The sequence below is a fragment of the Chelon labrosus genome, assembly GCF_963514085.1.
Source record: "Chelon labrosus genome assembly, chromosome: 5".
NCBI lineage: Eukaryota > Metazoa > Chordata > Actinopteri > Mugiliformes > Mugilidae > Chelon > Chelon labrosus.
In genome coordinates, this window is record NC_140341.1 from 2,331,219 (window position 1) to 2,346,856 (window position 15,638).

The 15,638-nt window shown below is 41.0% G+C and overlaps 1 protein-coding gene across 1 annotated transcript; it reads left to right on the plus strand.

Moving 5' to 3' along the window:
• Window positions 1–2,448: 2,448 nt before the first annotated feature.
• LOC311488737 (interferon-induced protein 44-like) lies at window positions 2,449–11,123 on the plus strand (the record flags this gene model as incomplete). The annotated part of the gene is made up of 4 exons (XM_084545588.1): window positions 2,449–2,559; window positions 8,761–8,819; window positions 9,892–10,093; window positions 10,634–11,123. 4 exons carry the CDS (start codon window positions 2,449–2,451, stop codon window positions 10,886–10,888), a joined length of 627 nt encoding a protein of 208 aa, XP_084401714.1. The 3' UTR covers window positions 10,889–11,123.
• Window positions 11,124–15,638: the final 4,515 nt, after the last annotated feature.

Sequence of the window (15,638 nt, forward strand, 5' to 3'; positions counted from 1 at the left end):
TCCCATAACTTTATGATCGCTTGCGATCATCTAGTTTCTCTTTGTAGTTCTTTAGATCTCTGTGTAGTTCTTTGTGTCTTTATAGTTCTTTATGTCTTTGTGTTCTTTAGTTCTTTGTAGTTCTTTGTGTCTCATTGTCATCATCAGTCAGAGCTGCTGTTATAGATTAAAAATGCAAATCATTGTATTTTTGATCAGAACAACCAAAACTCACCTTTGCAGCTTGTCCTCTCACACTTTGTCCAACTTGTCTTCTCACACATTAACCGTTACTCCATAACCACCACTCTAGATCCACACTAGTCTGCCTACAAAGTGAACAGATCCACAGAGGATGCCATCTCCCTCATTTTTCACAGAACTCTGAGTCACCTGGAGAAACAGAGCACATACGTGAGGATGTTATTTGTGGACGACGGCTCTGCCTTCAACACAGTCATCCCTGGCAAACTAATCACCAAACTCCATCATCTCGGCATGAGCCCTGTTATGACCCAGGGTCATAATTTAGTATTTCTTTTGGTCGTGATGTGTGATTGTTCTGTGCTGTTGTTCCTCCCTGCCTGAGGGTGGTGGTGCTACCACTCTTAGAGATTCTTTCTCCAGGTGCTGTTCCTCCTTGCCTGAGGGTGGTGTTACCACCATTGGTGTCTCTCCAGGTGCTGGCTGATGATTGGATGATTGGACGGATGGAGCTGCTATAAAAGGCCGCCACTTAAGACATTCGTTCTCTTCTCTTCACCCTACTCCCAACTGCACCAGGCTCAGTTGTACTGTGTTGTGTCATGTTGCATGTGTATTTGTAATGTTTGATGAGACTTTACTTTAGCAGTCCAGGTAGTAGTAGGGGTGAGTAGCTCTTTCTGTTTATCTCCTTTTTCTCCTGTTTATCTTATAGGGAGTCAGGTTAGAAACCTGTATTTTGTTTTCTTTGTTTTTGGTTAGGCAAGTTAGCTTTGGGTCAAATAATTTTTGTTTGTTGTTTTGGGCCATGCTCACCCTGAAGCTAAATGCTACCATCATTTGCAATAAATGAACTTTTGTTGGACTGCAGCTCTGTGGTAATATTCATCCTTGGGAGTGGGGAAAGAGGGGAGCATCTATACCTTTTTTTTTCTTGTTGCATTCGGTTCGTAACAGCCCACAGCTCTGTAACTGGATCCAGAACTTCCTCACAGAGGGACCTCAGGCAGTGAGACTGGACCCCCACACCTCCTCCACCATCCCCCTGAGTGCAGCCAAACCATGAGGGGGTATGCTTCCCGGTTCACCCACGATTGTGTCCCCACATTTGACATTTGACACCAACACCATTGTGACATTGTCATCAACTTCTGGAGATCACTGGCTGCATGGTAACTTCTCTCGGGTCATTATTAGCGGTGAGAGAGTGGAGAGGGTGTCTGGCATCAGGTTCCTGGGAGCACACATCTTCGACTGTCTGTTTTTCCTGAGGACACTAAAGAAGGCAGGACTACCACAAGAGATGCTGGTAACTTTCTACTGCTGCTCCATAGAGAGCATCTTAACATCCTCCATCTCTACGTGGTATCGCAGCTGCTCTGCAGGAAGGTTCTTCAGCGTTGTGTCCAGTGCACAAAGGACAATCAGGACTCAACTCCCCACGGTGGAGGAGATCTATATCATCAGTTGCCTCAGGAAAGTGACTACCATCTGCAAGGACCCTAAACATCCATTCATCACCTGTTTGAACTGCTGCCATCAGGCAGAAGTTATAAAGCCCTCCACACCCACACATCCAGACTGAACAATAGCTTCTTCCCCAGAGCTGTGGCAGCTCTAAACCAGCCCTAGAAACTCTCAGCCTGATAACACAAACAAGTCAACAGTTTACACTGTAACCATGCTGCTGCTATGAAACCTACAGTTGCAATCAAAATTATTCAACCCCCACTGCAAATAAGGTTTATTTGCAAAATGTACAAATTAGCAAAGGTTTGCAATAAACAAATCAAGCAAGAGCAACTTAGATAGCTCAACACAACTAATATTACAAGTGGTTTCTCCAAATTCAACACAAAATGCCACTTTTAATGACCACTGCAGTGTCAGAATTATTCAACCCCCTGAATAGAATTCCTCATGAGAGTACATATTTGGAAATCAGGTGTGATTTGAAGCTCCCCTGATGCAACCAATCAAGGTCTTTATTATTTGCATCAGGTGTGCTTGAGCTAGAACACCTCAAATACCTAGACTGTTGATGGTGATGTTGTATTGCATGTTGGAAATATGGCTAAGTCAAGAGAATTGTCCAAAAAATTCAGAGAAGAGATTATTGACTTACATAAACAAGGAAAAGGTTATAAAAAGATAGCAAGGGCACTGAATGTTCCTAGAGATACGGTTGGAAGCATAGTTCGCAAGTTTAAAGTGAAAGGAACAGTGGCTACACTACCTGGACGTGGCAGAAAGAAGAAGTTATCAATGGCTGCTACCAGAGTCCTGAGGAGGCAGGTGGTTAAAAATCCTCGACTGACTGCGAAAGACCTGCAGCAAGACTTGGTGGCAGCAGGGACTGAGGTTTCAGTGTCCACAGTAAGGCGCACACTAAATGTTGAAGGGCTCCATGCCCGAATTCCAAGACGTACACCACTACTGACCCAAAGGCACAAGAAAAGTCGGCTCCAATTTGCTCAACACTATATTGAAAAGCCAAAAAGGTTTTGGGATTCTGTTCTGTGGAGCGATGAAACAAAACTGGAACTTTTCCGGCCTATGGATCAGCGGTATGTCTGGAGGAGGAAGAATGAAGCATATGCAGAAAAGAACACCCTGCCTACAGTGAAGCATGGTGGTGGCTCAGTGATGCTCTGGGGCTGTTTTGCTTCCTCTGGCACTGGAAACCTGCAGCGTGTAGAGGGCAAGATGGATTTAATCAAGTATCAGGAAATCCTGGGAGAAAATGTCATGCTGTCTGTGAGGTAGCTGAAGCTTGGACGTCATTGGACCTTCCAACAGGACAATGATCCCAAGCATACCTCAAAGTCCACCAAGGCTTGGTTTCAGAAGAAGTCCTGGAAGATATTAGAGTGGCCATCACAGTCGCCTGACTTGAACCCCATTGAAAATCTGTGGTGGGATTTGAAAAAGGCGGTTGCAGCACGCAAACCCAAGAACATTAGTGAACTGGAGGCCTTTACCCATGAGGAATGGGCTAAGATTCCCCAGGAACGCTGCCAGAAGCTGGTGTCTGGCTATGCATCACGTTTGCAGCAGGTCATAACAGCAAAAGGGTGCTCTACTAAGTATTAAAGTTGCTTATCATTAAGGGGTTGAATAATTTTGACAATGCAGTGGTCATTAAAAATGATATTTTTGTGTTGAATTTGGAGAAACCACTTGTAATATTAGTTGTGTTGAGCTATCTAAGTTGCTCTTGCTTGATTTGTTTATTGCAAACAGGTACTAATTTGTACATTTTGCCAATAAACCTTATTTGCAATGGGGGTTGAATAATTTTGATTGCAACTGTAAATAAACCATATCTATACTGGATGACAAATTGCACAATACTGTACATATAACTATGTATTTCCTATTGCACAGTCATATTTATATTGTAATTCATATTTATATCACAGTCCATTCAATACCAATCATCTACATTTAGATATTTTTTTCTTTTTACTACTCTTTATTTTTATTTTTTTAATTAAAAAAAATGTTCTTACTGTTTATACTGAGCATCTTCTATTCTACTATATATTGTATAAAATTTGTGTTTTATATTAAACTGGCCTAGTGCCATGTATAAACATACCTTGTCATTGTGCATTCAATACTGAGCTATTCAAACAACACACAGGTTCATATATTCATGATTTTATTTAAACATGTTCAGTGAGGTGGTCATGACACTGCTATTTATGAACAGATCTTGTTTATTGGAGATTTTTGCGCGAGTTACAAAATGATCCATTTTGACTCATAACAATGTTCATACACTTGGTAGAATAACATACTGGCCTCAGTAGTTGGCTGTTTTGGAGCTTTGGAGTGTTTTATCCAGGAATATGAATATCTTGCAAAAATGATGTAAATGTTTTTTTTTTTTGTTTTGTTTTTATTAAGTTACCTTCTTTTCAAATAATATTACAGGGTGCATCCTTGTGTCTGTGATCTTAGTCAACCGGGGAGTAAATATGCTCTTGGCCAATCACAGGGAACCTGACAGAGTCAGTCTGTAACATGTTGGAGGGTCCAGGCTAGTCTGGTGCTGTGAGTGATGATGATGATGATGATGATGATCAGGACATTCATTCTCTTTTATTTCCTGTTTCTTCAACATCAATAATCATTCAGTAATTCTAATGATTTTCTGATGTTGTCATTTCTTTCTCACTTTGCTTTACGTGTTCCTCCAATAAAGGCGATTGAACGTGTGATCAGTCCAGATTAACCATGTTTGTAGATCTGGTCTTGTATTTTATAGACAGCCTCTTTGTTTTTGTCACATTGCAGTAACCCCTGCTCAGTCTCATGGAAGAGAACATGGACCTCCAACTTAACCATCGGATTCTTTTCACACCGTCTTCCTCTTCCAGCTGTATGGTTCACATCTCTGGTGTGATGCATCAGCACCATGATGACTGGTTTCATTCTTGATGACACTAAAAGACAAAAGACAACATGAGAGACCAGTTAAAACATACATTATACCCTCCCTGTCCAGTTCATTAGGTACGCTAGTGAAGTCCCTCTAATGTGAATAATGTTCAGGTAGGTGGCTGTTAGACTGGACTGAATTAAACACTAAAGTGTTTCTGTTTGGAGTCGTTTGTGGTGGTGTTTTACTGAGTTGTCCACAGTGCTGACTGACTTTAACTGAGACATGAGTTTGATGTGGAGGTGAACTCTGAGCAGCCAGAGAATCAGTCTCCAGATAAAACCAGACTGTGAAGGTGTTGTAGACGTATTTCCTGCTGAAGGACGGTTTGTGGTTTTAGTCCTGAACAAACTGAACAATTCAACAAAGCCTCCATTACCTTCCTCTCTTCTCAGAGCAGCCTCCACATCTGATCCAACACGGGACGTGATTGGACAGAAGACAATGATGACGTCACTGTCCTCCAGATCAGCAGTGATCTCCATCTTTGTTGTCGTCCATCTTTTATTCCACCATTTCCACCATTGGCCTCATCAGCTCCATACGTCTTACCAGTAACGACTCTGAAGACCTTCACTGTTGATCGACTCCATGATCGTGACCATGAAGACGACTGATTGTTTCCTGAAAAGGATCAACATTTGTTACCATCTACAGCTGTTTAACTTTTATACATTGAGGAACTTAAAGGACCCTGGTACTAGAATAACTCTCTGATGAATGGTTTATTTATTTCTCTTTATTAACAGGGTATGGGCCTCACGCTTTTAAGATTGCTCTAATTAAACCTTTACTTAAAGAGAATACTGTAGACCCAGATGATTTAGCCAACTATAGACTGATATCCAACCTTCTAAAGTTGTTATTAATCAGTTGTGTGAACATTAAACAGGAATAGTTTAAAGAGTTTCAGGTTTTAGAGTTCATGATAGAACAGAAACAGCTCTGGTTAAAGTTACTGTTTCTGCATAAAAATGACTCAAAACATCACTGGTACTCTCTACTACTACTTTACTGTCTACTCTACTACTTCACTCCTGTATCTATGTACTCCACTACAACGTAGAATACAAAAAGATTATCTGAACGAAGATATACAGAACCCACAAGTGGAACTAATTAAAGGATTAAAGGAACCACATTGGACTGGTTTGAATCCATCAGACAGATGATTCTTCCATTCACAGTAAAGATACATAAAACCTCATACATTATATACATTCACCAACTAATCTGTGCAATATTTCTATCCGATTCTATTTCATTGTTTATCTTTTATAGCTACTCTTTTTGCTCGTTATTTTTTATTCTGAATTTTCTGTAAGCTGTTGTGAACTGCAATTTCCCCATTGCTGGACTAATAAAGGTTTTTCTTAATCATCTAGTTTCTCTGGATGGCTTTAGCTTGACCTCCAGTTCTACTGGGAGGAACCTTGGACTGATATCTGACCAGGATATGTCCTTTAATTCAGAAACCAGTGACCAGGACTGTCTTCTTCCATCCTGTAGCTGTTAGACTGTTACTGTGTGTGGAATGTATTAACCTTTATGTGTCGTCTGGTTCTCTGGTAGACTGTCTGCCAGAAGACCAAGGAAGTTCAGAAATTATTTTTGGGGAATTGAAGGTTTCTTCACTAAATCTTCAGCACCTACAGAGAAAACAGACACTTACTAAACATGTATTTACTGACATATGTGTAAGAACTTGTCAGTAAAAAATGATTTGATAACATTTGATCGTAAAAATTAACCAAAGTGAATAACTGTACATAAACTAAAAACATTCTTCTGGTATCTTCAGCTTCAGTTTCTGTAGAACACCCTGATGAAAAAAACAAAAGAAACATGAAAACATTCATGAAAAAACAGAAACTAGAGGAAACAAAGTAAATTTATTCAGGTATTATATTTAAGTACAAATCTGAGCTCTTTGAAGTTTTATTACCTTTTTACATCTCAGAGTTTTATGGAGGGATCTTATAACAAGATCTGACAACTTTTTATTGATCACTTTTATTGAATGAAATATTCAGTTAGAGTCCTCAGCTCTAATAAAATGAATTTACAGATAAAACAAAGTCACAACAGTCTTGACAGTTATTTAGGATACTCAAGAAGAATCCAAGGGGCTCTTAGGGGTACGTCAGAATTTAAAGTATATTGTCTAAAATTACACAAGTTAAACACCTTTTATATGACCCCTGTTCACATTGTGTATAATCATAGTTACATACAATCACCATGAGGTTTTAAAGTGGTCATCTATTCAGTTTATTTGGCAAGACGTAAAATGTGGTTTGATATTTTTGTATACTCACTCACTTGTTCATTAGTTACACTAATGAATACATTCTGGCATTAAACTTAAGCTTCAGGAAGTTTCTGGAATTCGGGATATGTTTCAAATTCCAGCATCTCTTGACTAAATCCAGGGAATGATAGGCAAACAGTAGAGAGCCATCCTCACGGAGTTCATGTTGTAGCTGGGTACATCAATCATTGATGTACCAAGCTAAATGCATTTCTTCCTAAGTACTGGTTTCCCCACTATACTAAACTGACCCATGGACTATACCACGTGTCAAAAGGAGGGATGTTAACTGAAATACACTGGTTCACCAAAGACTTCTCTGAAGTTTTGTCACAGTGGTGTGATTAGTACTACCAAGGATGTGAGTAGAGGTATTCAGACTACACAAGTGAAACACTTGCAAATGTTTGTAATGAACCAACACCAAGTGAAGGTAAACAATACTGTAATTGGATTGTAGACATGTTGACCTATAATCCATCCTGATCCCCAACTGGAGTGTGGTGGGAGGAAAGGAATGTGCACCCTCGAATATTTCATACAAAAGTTACTTCAGGTCTCATGTCTATCTTAATCTTGTGATGTCTAGCCACTGGGCTGCTAATCCCCAACCAACCAAACAGATTGCAACCAGCTCCTAAATTTATTTTTCACATATTCAGACACAGAATAACAAAATCCTCAATATATCTATAGACTATCTATAGACATAAATGGTTTGACTGGAATTTGACATGGAGGTTAATCAAGAGTCTACAGGTATCTACAGTGTCAGGTTTGATTCCTGGAGGTCATTGATTCATTTTACTGCAGTGACTCTCTGATAACAGGCTTCATATCCAGTTTATCTGAGTAGATTAATAATGTCAAAGCTTCATGTGAAACATTAACAGTGACTAAATACAGACGTCACAGTATCATAAAATGTTTATAGTTAAAGTAGAAGAACATTGGACTGAGGTACGTTGACGTCTGAGTGAAACCAGTTTACTTCCTGACTCACCTGCTGTTCAGAGTTTGATGAAAACTGATTCCCCGACTGGTTACCTGGATCCATAGAGCTGCCTTCACCTGTAGAAACAGGGTGACATGAATGTACAGCGACAGGTAGAAATGATATGTCTGCAGAGCATCACTCACCTGAGTTTGAGCTGTCCATCATGGAGTAAAGAGGAGAAGGATGTCAGGGTTATCTCTCACACCTGAAACAGTCACTAGTTAATAACACACAGAGAATATGATGAAGGACTTCATTCAGACACAGAGAGGTCAAATAAATCTGAACATGCTGTTCAAGGGGAATAAATTCTCCTCCACCTACAGCCAATGATCTCTGATTAAAATGCTATCAGTGCTAACATGCGAAAGTTGACTGTCCAGTGTGAACAGAGAAATCTTTACCTGCAGCTTTCTTCTGCTCTTCTGCTGCAGATTAACAGGAACTGACTCTTTATATAAATGATCTACCCAGTTTATTGGAGACTGATCAGATGACTTACAAGAAATCAGCTCCACAGATATGATCACAAACATTTAGTTTGTGCGTCAGTCTACAGGTTGATGTTTTGGCAGTGAGGACATTTTTGTTAGTTTGCTGTTTGGTTCAGGTAAGTGTCAACCTGTCATGGTTTAAAGGATGTGGAGATTAAATTCTGTAGAGTCTTTATTTATTAAATTGATCTTTATATGTTGATATCAGGTTGGTATCAGGTGTGACGGGCAGGGTAATTATGTTGTTGGATTTCTTTAAAGTCAGGGTTTTAAACAGTGATGATCTTTTAGATGAACAGTTTCTGACCTGAGTTGATTCTCTTTGCAGCAGAACGACGACAACACGACCATCGCTCCCAGTAAGGATGTTTCTATTGTCTCAGTTCTGTTAATGATTCATTATTTATAATATTAATTATTATCATTATTCTGAAGTTACTGATGAACTGAATCTAATTTTCTAATGTTAATGCCAGAACTCTTAAACCACTTAGTGATAAATAAAGGATAATCTTGTCTTATTAGCAGTTCAAGTTCATTCATATAGAAAATACCACAATGAATCATTTTCAACATTTTAAATTCTTGCAAACATTTAAAATAAAATGTTTTCAGCTGATTTAAGCTACAGTCACATTTCACATCCTGTTGTGGTCTGACTTTCCTTAGTGAAAAAAGTGAAGGCAATTTTCTCTCGTCCTGGTGAGTTAACCACAGAACTCTGTTCTAAACACAATGACAATGCTCTTGGTTTGAATGTTGATAAAAGTTATAAATCGTTGCATCTGATTGACTTTATCATGTTTGACTTAAACACGACTCATGAGTAATCTATTAAATACTGAACATGTTTGTTAATGTTTGTCTTTGTTTAAGCTCCACCTTCATCTTCTCTCAGTAAGACATGAAACTTATTTCTGAACATTAATCAGTTATTATCATCATTCAGTCTGAATTCTGTTTCTGAACTGGTTTCTTAATTAATTAAACAACTTTCTCTTCAGTACTTGATAAACCATGGAGGGACATACTCTGGGGGTGAGTCACCTGTAATGTGTATGTGGTGACAGTTGAATATTTCTGAACTGTAACTTCTCTCAAACATCACACCTTTAGACAGGTGTCGACTGCATGTTAAAAGAAATCATCATCTGCAAAGATCTGAGTGATTTATTATTCAGTGATGTTTGTAGCAACAGAGAAACACAAACCACACTAAACATACTGACTGTTCACTGATCAATTATAGTTAATTAATTAACATTAATGTCAGAGGTCTGAGTGACCACTTCTACCAACTAAAGGAAATAAACTGTCCTGTATCTGCAGCTAGAGGTGGTCTGAGCAGGTTTTAAAAGAAGAATCAGTTTCTCTTTTAATCATCAAACCTACAGCCTCAAGTTAAGAAAAATGTATGACAGAATAAAATTAACTAAGTTCACGTTTATATTTTAATCAGAGACAGAGAAGAGGATCTCTGGTTTGTGAAGGACTACAAACCTGCAAATCGTAACATTAAACACCTCAGAATTCTTCTGTACGGACCAGTCGGAGCTGGAAAGTCCAGCTTCATCAATTCAGTCAGCAGCATCTTACAAGGCAGAATGACCATTCCTGCTGCAGCCAGTACAACCACCTCTGACAGCAGCTTTACTAAAGAAGTAAGAAAACTTTAGATTATAAGAAATAACTTTATTACGATTGAGTGTCACAGCAGCAGAAGGAGGTATGATGTAGAGTAGCTGTTACAGTACAGTAAGACACATTTAATAGAAATTAATGAGTTTATTTTAAGTCAAAGTTAGAATAAAGATGAACTGATTAGATTTTACTGTCAAACATCTCTTTGTCCTCAAAACATATTTATGTTCAAAACTGAACTAATCAAAGTTTAATTATAACAATATAATGAAGTAATGACATGTTATGTCTAAAAGCTTAAAGATTCATTGTGTTCATAGACTCTAACCTTCATATATTATATGAGTCTGACAGACTGGTTAGACGTGTTTGACTTTACTTTCCAGAGTTAAAGCAGTTTACTTCCTGGTTGTTTGTCTCACCTGTGAGTGTGCTCCATGAAATATAAAGGATTTAAAATTTTAAGAATGTTGACTTTGTCCTTTATGCTATCTTTAATTGTGTTTTGTTAGAACAGTTAGGATCACTATAGTGTTTGAGGTTGTTGTGAAACCATGTAGACTCTGAAGATGACTTCTCCATCATTAAATCCAACTTTCAATCTTTTTGTGTTTCAGTATCAAACTCATCTATTCGAAAAAGAAGGTGGAAACGAAAATACATTTTACTCTGTGGTCTTCAATGACATCATGGGTCTGGAGGACGGGGCTGAGAAAGGAGTTCATGCTGAAGACATCAAACTGGCCATGAAAGGACACGTGATGGAGGGTTACAAGGTAGATGTTTCACTTTATTTACCAAACCCTCCAGTCTGAATCTTTCTGTACAAACACAGTTACAGACATTTTAAACACAGACAACAAGTAAAGACACAAAGTGTATGAAAGGCGTTAAGATGTGTGGCCAGCAGCTGTTCTTTCTGTTCACTAGTTTTGAATCAGTACTTCACCTTTTCTAATCTCTATGATGGCGCCGCGGACGGACGCCTCGGTACTGTGCTCTCTAGTACTTGTTGCTATTTGATTTTTTAGTGTTGTTTTCTGCACTCCCTCTGCTATTAAAATTAGCAGAGAAGAACTCTTGAACATAAGGCTATCCAGTGCCGGACTTTTTTCTCTGGTTTTCACTCAGCCAGATTGTTTTTTGGAGATTCTGGTCGGAGGAGCAGCAGCGCTCTGTGGATTTAGACGGAGACGCCGGCGCGGGAAACGAGCTGGAGCGCTCGTTAAGCAAGCTGCGGCAGCGGGGATTACACATCGCTCTCCCGTCCATACACCTGGGAAACGTCCGCTATCTGGCTAACAAAATGGATGAATTGCTCCTTCTCCTAACCAAGAACTTGGACTTTCGCCGTACAGCCGCCCTGTGCTTCACCTAAACCTGGCTCAGCGAACACATCCCGGACAGCGCCCTACGACTGCCGGGCTTCCAGCTGTTCAGTGCGGATCGCTGCACGAAACTGTCTGGGAAGTCAAAGGGAGGAGGAACGTGTTTCTACATTAATGAAGGTTGGTGTACAGATGTCACATTGATACAGAAGACATGCAGCCCTCACTTGGAATCTTTCTTCATAAACTGTAGACCATTTTATTCACTGCGGGAGTTTGCTTTGTTTGTGCTGGTCATAGGCGTTACATCACCTTGCCGACCAGATTACAGACGTGGAGAAAACCCACCAGACTCTCTGCTAATCATTCTCTGGGATTTTAACAGAGCAAATCTCAAACTCGAAATGCCTAAACATAGACAGCATGTGACATGTCCCACCAGGGACATGAACACTTTGGACCACTGCTACACCACAATAAAGGACATATATCGCTCTGTCCCCCGCGCTGCTTTGGGACTTTCTGACCACTGCCTGGTCCACCTCATCCCATTTTACAGGCAAAAGCTGAAATCTGCTAAGCCTGCAGTAAGAACTGTGAAGAGGTGGACAGATCAGTCAAAGATGCAGTTACAGGCCTGCTTTGACTGCACTGATTGGAGTGTCTTTGAAGCAGCAGCCTCAGACCTGGATGGACTGACTGACACTGACATCTTACATCGGCTTTTGTGAGGACATGTGAATGCAGACCAAAACCTTCTGCACATTCAACAACAACAAACTATGGTTCACTGCAGAACTGAGACGACTACGCCAGGACAAGGAGGAGGCCTACAGGAGTGGGGATCGGGACCTGTACAAGCAGGCCAGGAACAAGCTGACAAAGGAGATCAAGGCAGCAAAGAGGAACTACACTGAAAAGCTGAAGGACCATTTTTCTGCCGACGATTTTTCTGCATTTTGGAAAGGCCTGCAGACCATTACCAACCACAGGAGACCATCCCCCCACCCTGTGGGGAGCCCTAGCCTGCTCAGTGACTTCTACTCCAGGTTTGAAAGGACTTTCACACCTTTCACTTCCCCCACCATCTCCATCACAAAACCCCTGTACCCGACCCCCTGCCTGCGCTGAGGATCTGCAAACAGGATGTGCATCAACTCTTACAGAGACAGAGGATTAGGAAGGCCCCAGGACCCGATGGAGTGTCTCCGTCCTGCCTGAAAGTCTGTGCTGACCAGCTGGCTCCCATCTTCACCCAGATCTTCAACAACTCCCTGGAGCTGTGCGAGGTACCCTCCTGCCTCAAACGCTCCACCATCATCCCGGTTCCCAAGAAGTCCCCTGTCACAGGATTAAACAACTACAGACCAGTCGCCCTGACATCTGTGGTCATGAAATCCTTTGAACGACTGGTGCTGGCCCATCTGAAGGACATCACGGATCCCCTGCTAGACCCCCTGCAGTTTGCCTATAGAGCAAACAGGTCAGTAGATGATGCAGTCAACATGGCTCTCCACTACATCCTGCACCACCTAGACTCTGCAGGGACCTACGCACGGGTCCTATTTGTGGACTTCAGCTCTGTGTTCAACACCATCGTCCCGGAGCTCCTCCACCAAAAACTGTCCCTGCTCACTGTGTCCCCCTCCACCTGTCAGTGGATTACCAGTTTCCTGACTGACAGGAGGCAGCAGGTGAAACTGGGGAACTTCACATCCAGCACCCGGTCCCTCAGCACTGGCGCCCCCCAGGGATGTGTTCTCTCCCCACTGCTCTTCTCTCTTCCAGGACGGCGATGAGTCTGCATACAGGAAGGAAGAGGAAGAGGTGGTCCTCTGGTGTAGTCAGAACCACCTGGAGCTAAACCCGCTCAAAACTGTGGAGATGACAGTGGACTTCAGGAAGAGACCCCCATCAACCCCTCCTCTCACAATCCTCAACAGGACAGTCCCTACAGTAGAGTCACTCAGGTTCCTAGGGTCCACAGTCTAATGGGACCTGAAGTGGACCTCCCACATAGACTCTGTGAGGAAGAAGGCCCAGCAGAGGCTGTACTTTCTGCGTCAGCTCAGGAAGTTCAACCTGCCTCAGGAGCTGCTGAAAATCTTCTACACTGCAATAGTCCAGTCTGTCCTGACCACGTCCATCACTGTCTGGTTTGGATCTGCCACCAGGCATGACAGGGACAGACTGCAGAGAACAATCAGGTCTGCAGAAAAGATCATTGGCACTGACCTTCCCTCCATCCAGGATGTGTACCGGTCCAGGGTCAGAAAACGGGCCAGTAAAATCACCACAGACCCCTCACACCTCGGTCACAATCTTTTTAGACTCCTCCCCTTAGGCCGGCGTTACAGAGCGCTGTACGCCAAAACAACCCACCACTAGGACAGTTTCTTCCCCCGGGCTGTCGCTCTTTTGAACTCTGATCAGTCACAGAGTGTGAGACCACTCACATGAACAAACAATAACTCTGCACTACTGTATATAGTCACTGTACAAATGGTTTGGTGTATATATCTGCTCTTATTCTATATTTTATGTGTATAGATTGAGATTTATTTTATTTTATTTTATTTTAATTTTTAATTTTCTTTCACTTATTTAAGTTCGTGTGTTTATGTACAAGAGAGTAAAGCTGCCGAAGTCAAATTCCCTGTATGTGCACATACTTGGTCATTAAAGCTGATTCTGATTCTGATTCTGAGGTTCTCAGTCATCCAGGTCATAGAATATACAAAGCAAAAGTCGGACTGTAGGGTTTAGGGTTTGGGATCTTCTCTAATCTCCCCACTGCTCCTCCTGATACTACATACAATTATTATACAGTTACTGGATGCATCATTATGCCTCTTAAGTCCGGTCTTTCTCATCTCATGAAAGCTGTAGTTATTTAGATGTTTGACTTTGATGAACATGTTACATTTACAAATGTCTCTGGCCCAGTGAGCATCAACTAAAGTTAACATTTATGAGTTTGATTGCAGCTTCGGTCAGAAGAACTCCTGAACTCATCCCTGAACCTTCTTATATCCTCGGGTTATGGGTAACTGCAGTACTCTATTACTCTTTTATACACTTTGAGGTCACCCGAGCTTACTTGTAATTTCCCTACTTCAGTGTCACCCAGAGCCCAATCAGAAGCCTGTAAGATTTGGCACCAAATATGGGCAGAGAAAATCTCTATCACTATCCCAGACTATAGCTCCCATTCAGTCTTAGTGATAGCACCTCCTGCAGACATTGTGTTATGCTAAAACATATGAGATCCTTTTTCCACTTAAAACATCCCACCAATGTAGGCCAATAGTCAGGCTGCAGCTCTGTGTCTGTTTACTCTCACATAGAGTACCAGTCAAAAGTTTGGACACACCTTCTAGATTGTAGATTAATACTGAAGACATCCAGGAACACATATAGAATTAACAAACAGTGTTTAACAAACGAGAATCTGTCAGGTTCATGTGGTAGTTACCCATTTCAGGTGATAACCTCTTGAGGCTGACTGAGAGAATGCCAGAAACATTCATATGTTTACTGACATTACTCAGGTACACACAAATATCACAGTTTGTTGTTGGCCATTCTCTATATTTACCCAGTGAAAGGTTAAAACAATTTAAAACAATGTAAGCAGCAAATGGTTAATAAAACTGAATCTTATTGTGTTTTACATTGTTTTCAGTTCAACTCAGAGGCTCCACTGTCAGAAGGTGTTCCTGGCTACAACCCAAAGCCCACTGCAGACGACAAAGTTCATGTTCTGGTTTGTGTGATTTCTGCGAACACATCAGAATTCAAGGAATCAATTGTGCAGAAGATGAAGAGCATCAGAGAAACAGCTAGAGACCTGCGTAAGAACATGTCAGGAAGCTATCCTGGTTTTAATAAATAGTGTATGTGAGCTGTAGATTAAATGTGTGAGACACAATGAGCTGACACTCAACTTGTATAGAATCCTAATTCAAAACCACAAAGCTTTATGTTGTACTCTGTTCAAGGAACTCACCGTATCTGATACTAAGACAAAGCTACAACCAAGTATGCACATATACAAGGAAATGACCATGTGCATTTGACCTGGCTATTTGTACAGAAAGAAGTGAAGACTATCAGAGTAGTGAGCAGTCGTACCAGACACCCAGGCAGCAGTTTTAGGAGTTAAGTGCCTTGCTCAAGTGTACTTGGATGTGTGGTTGATTCAAACCAGTGACCGTATAGTCCACCTCTCCAACTA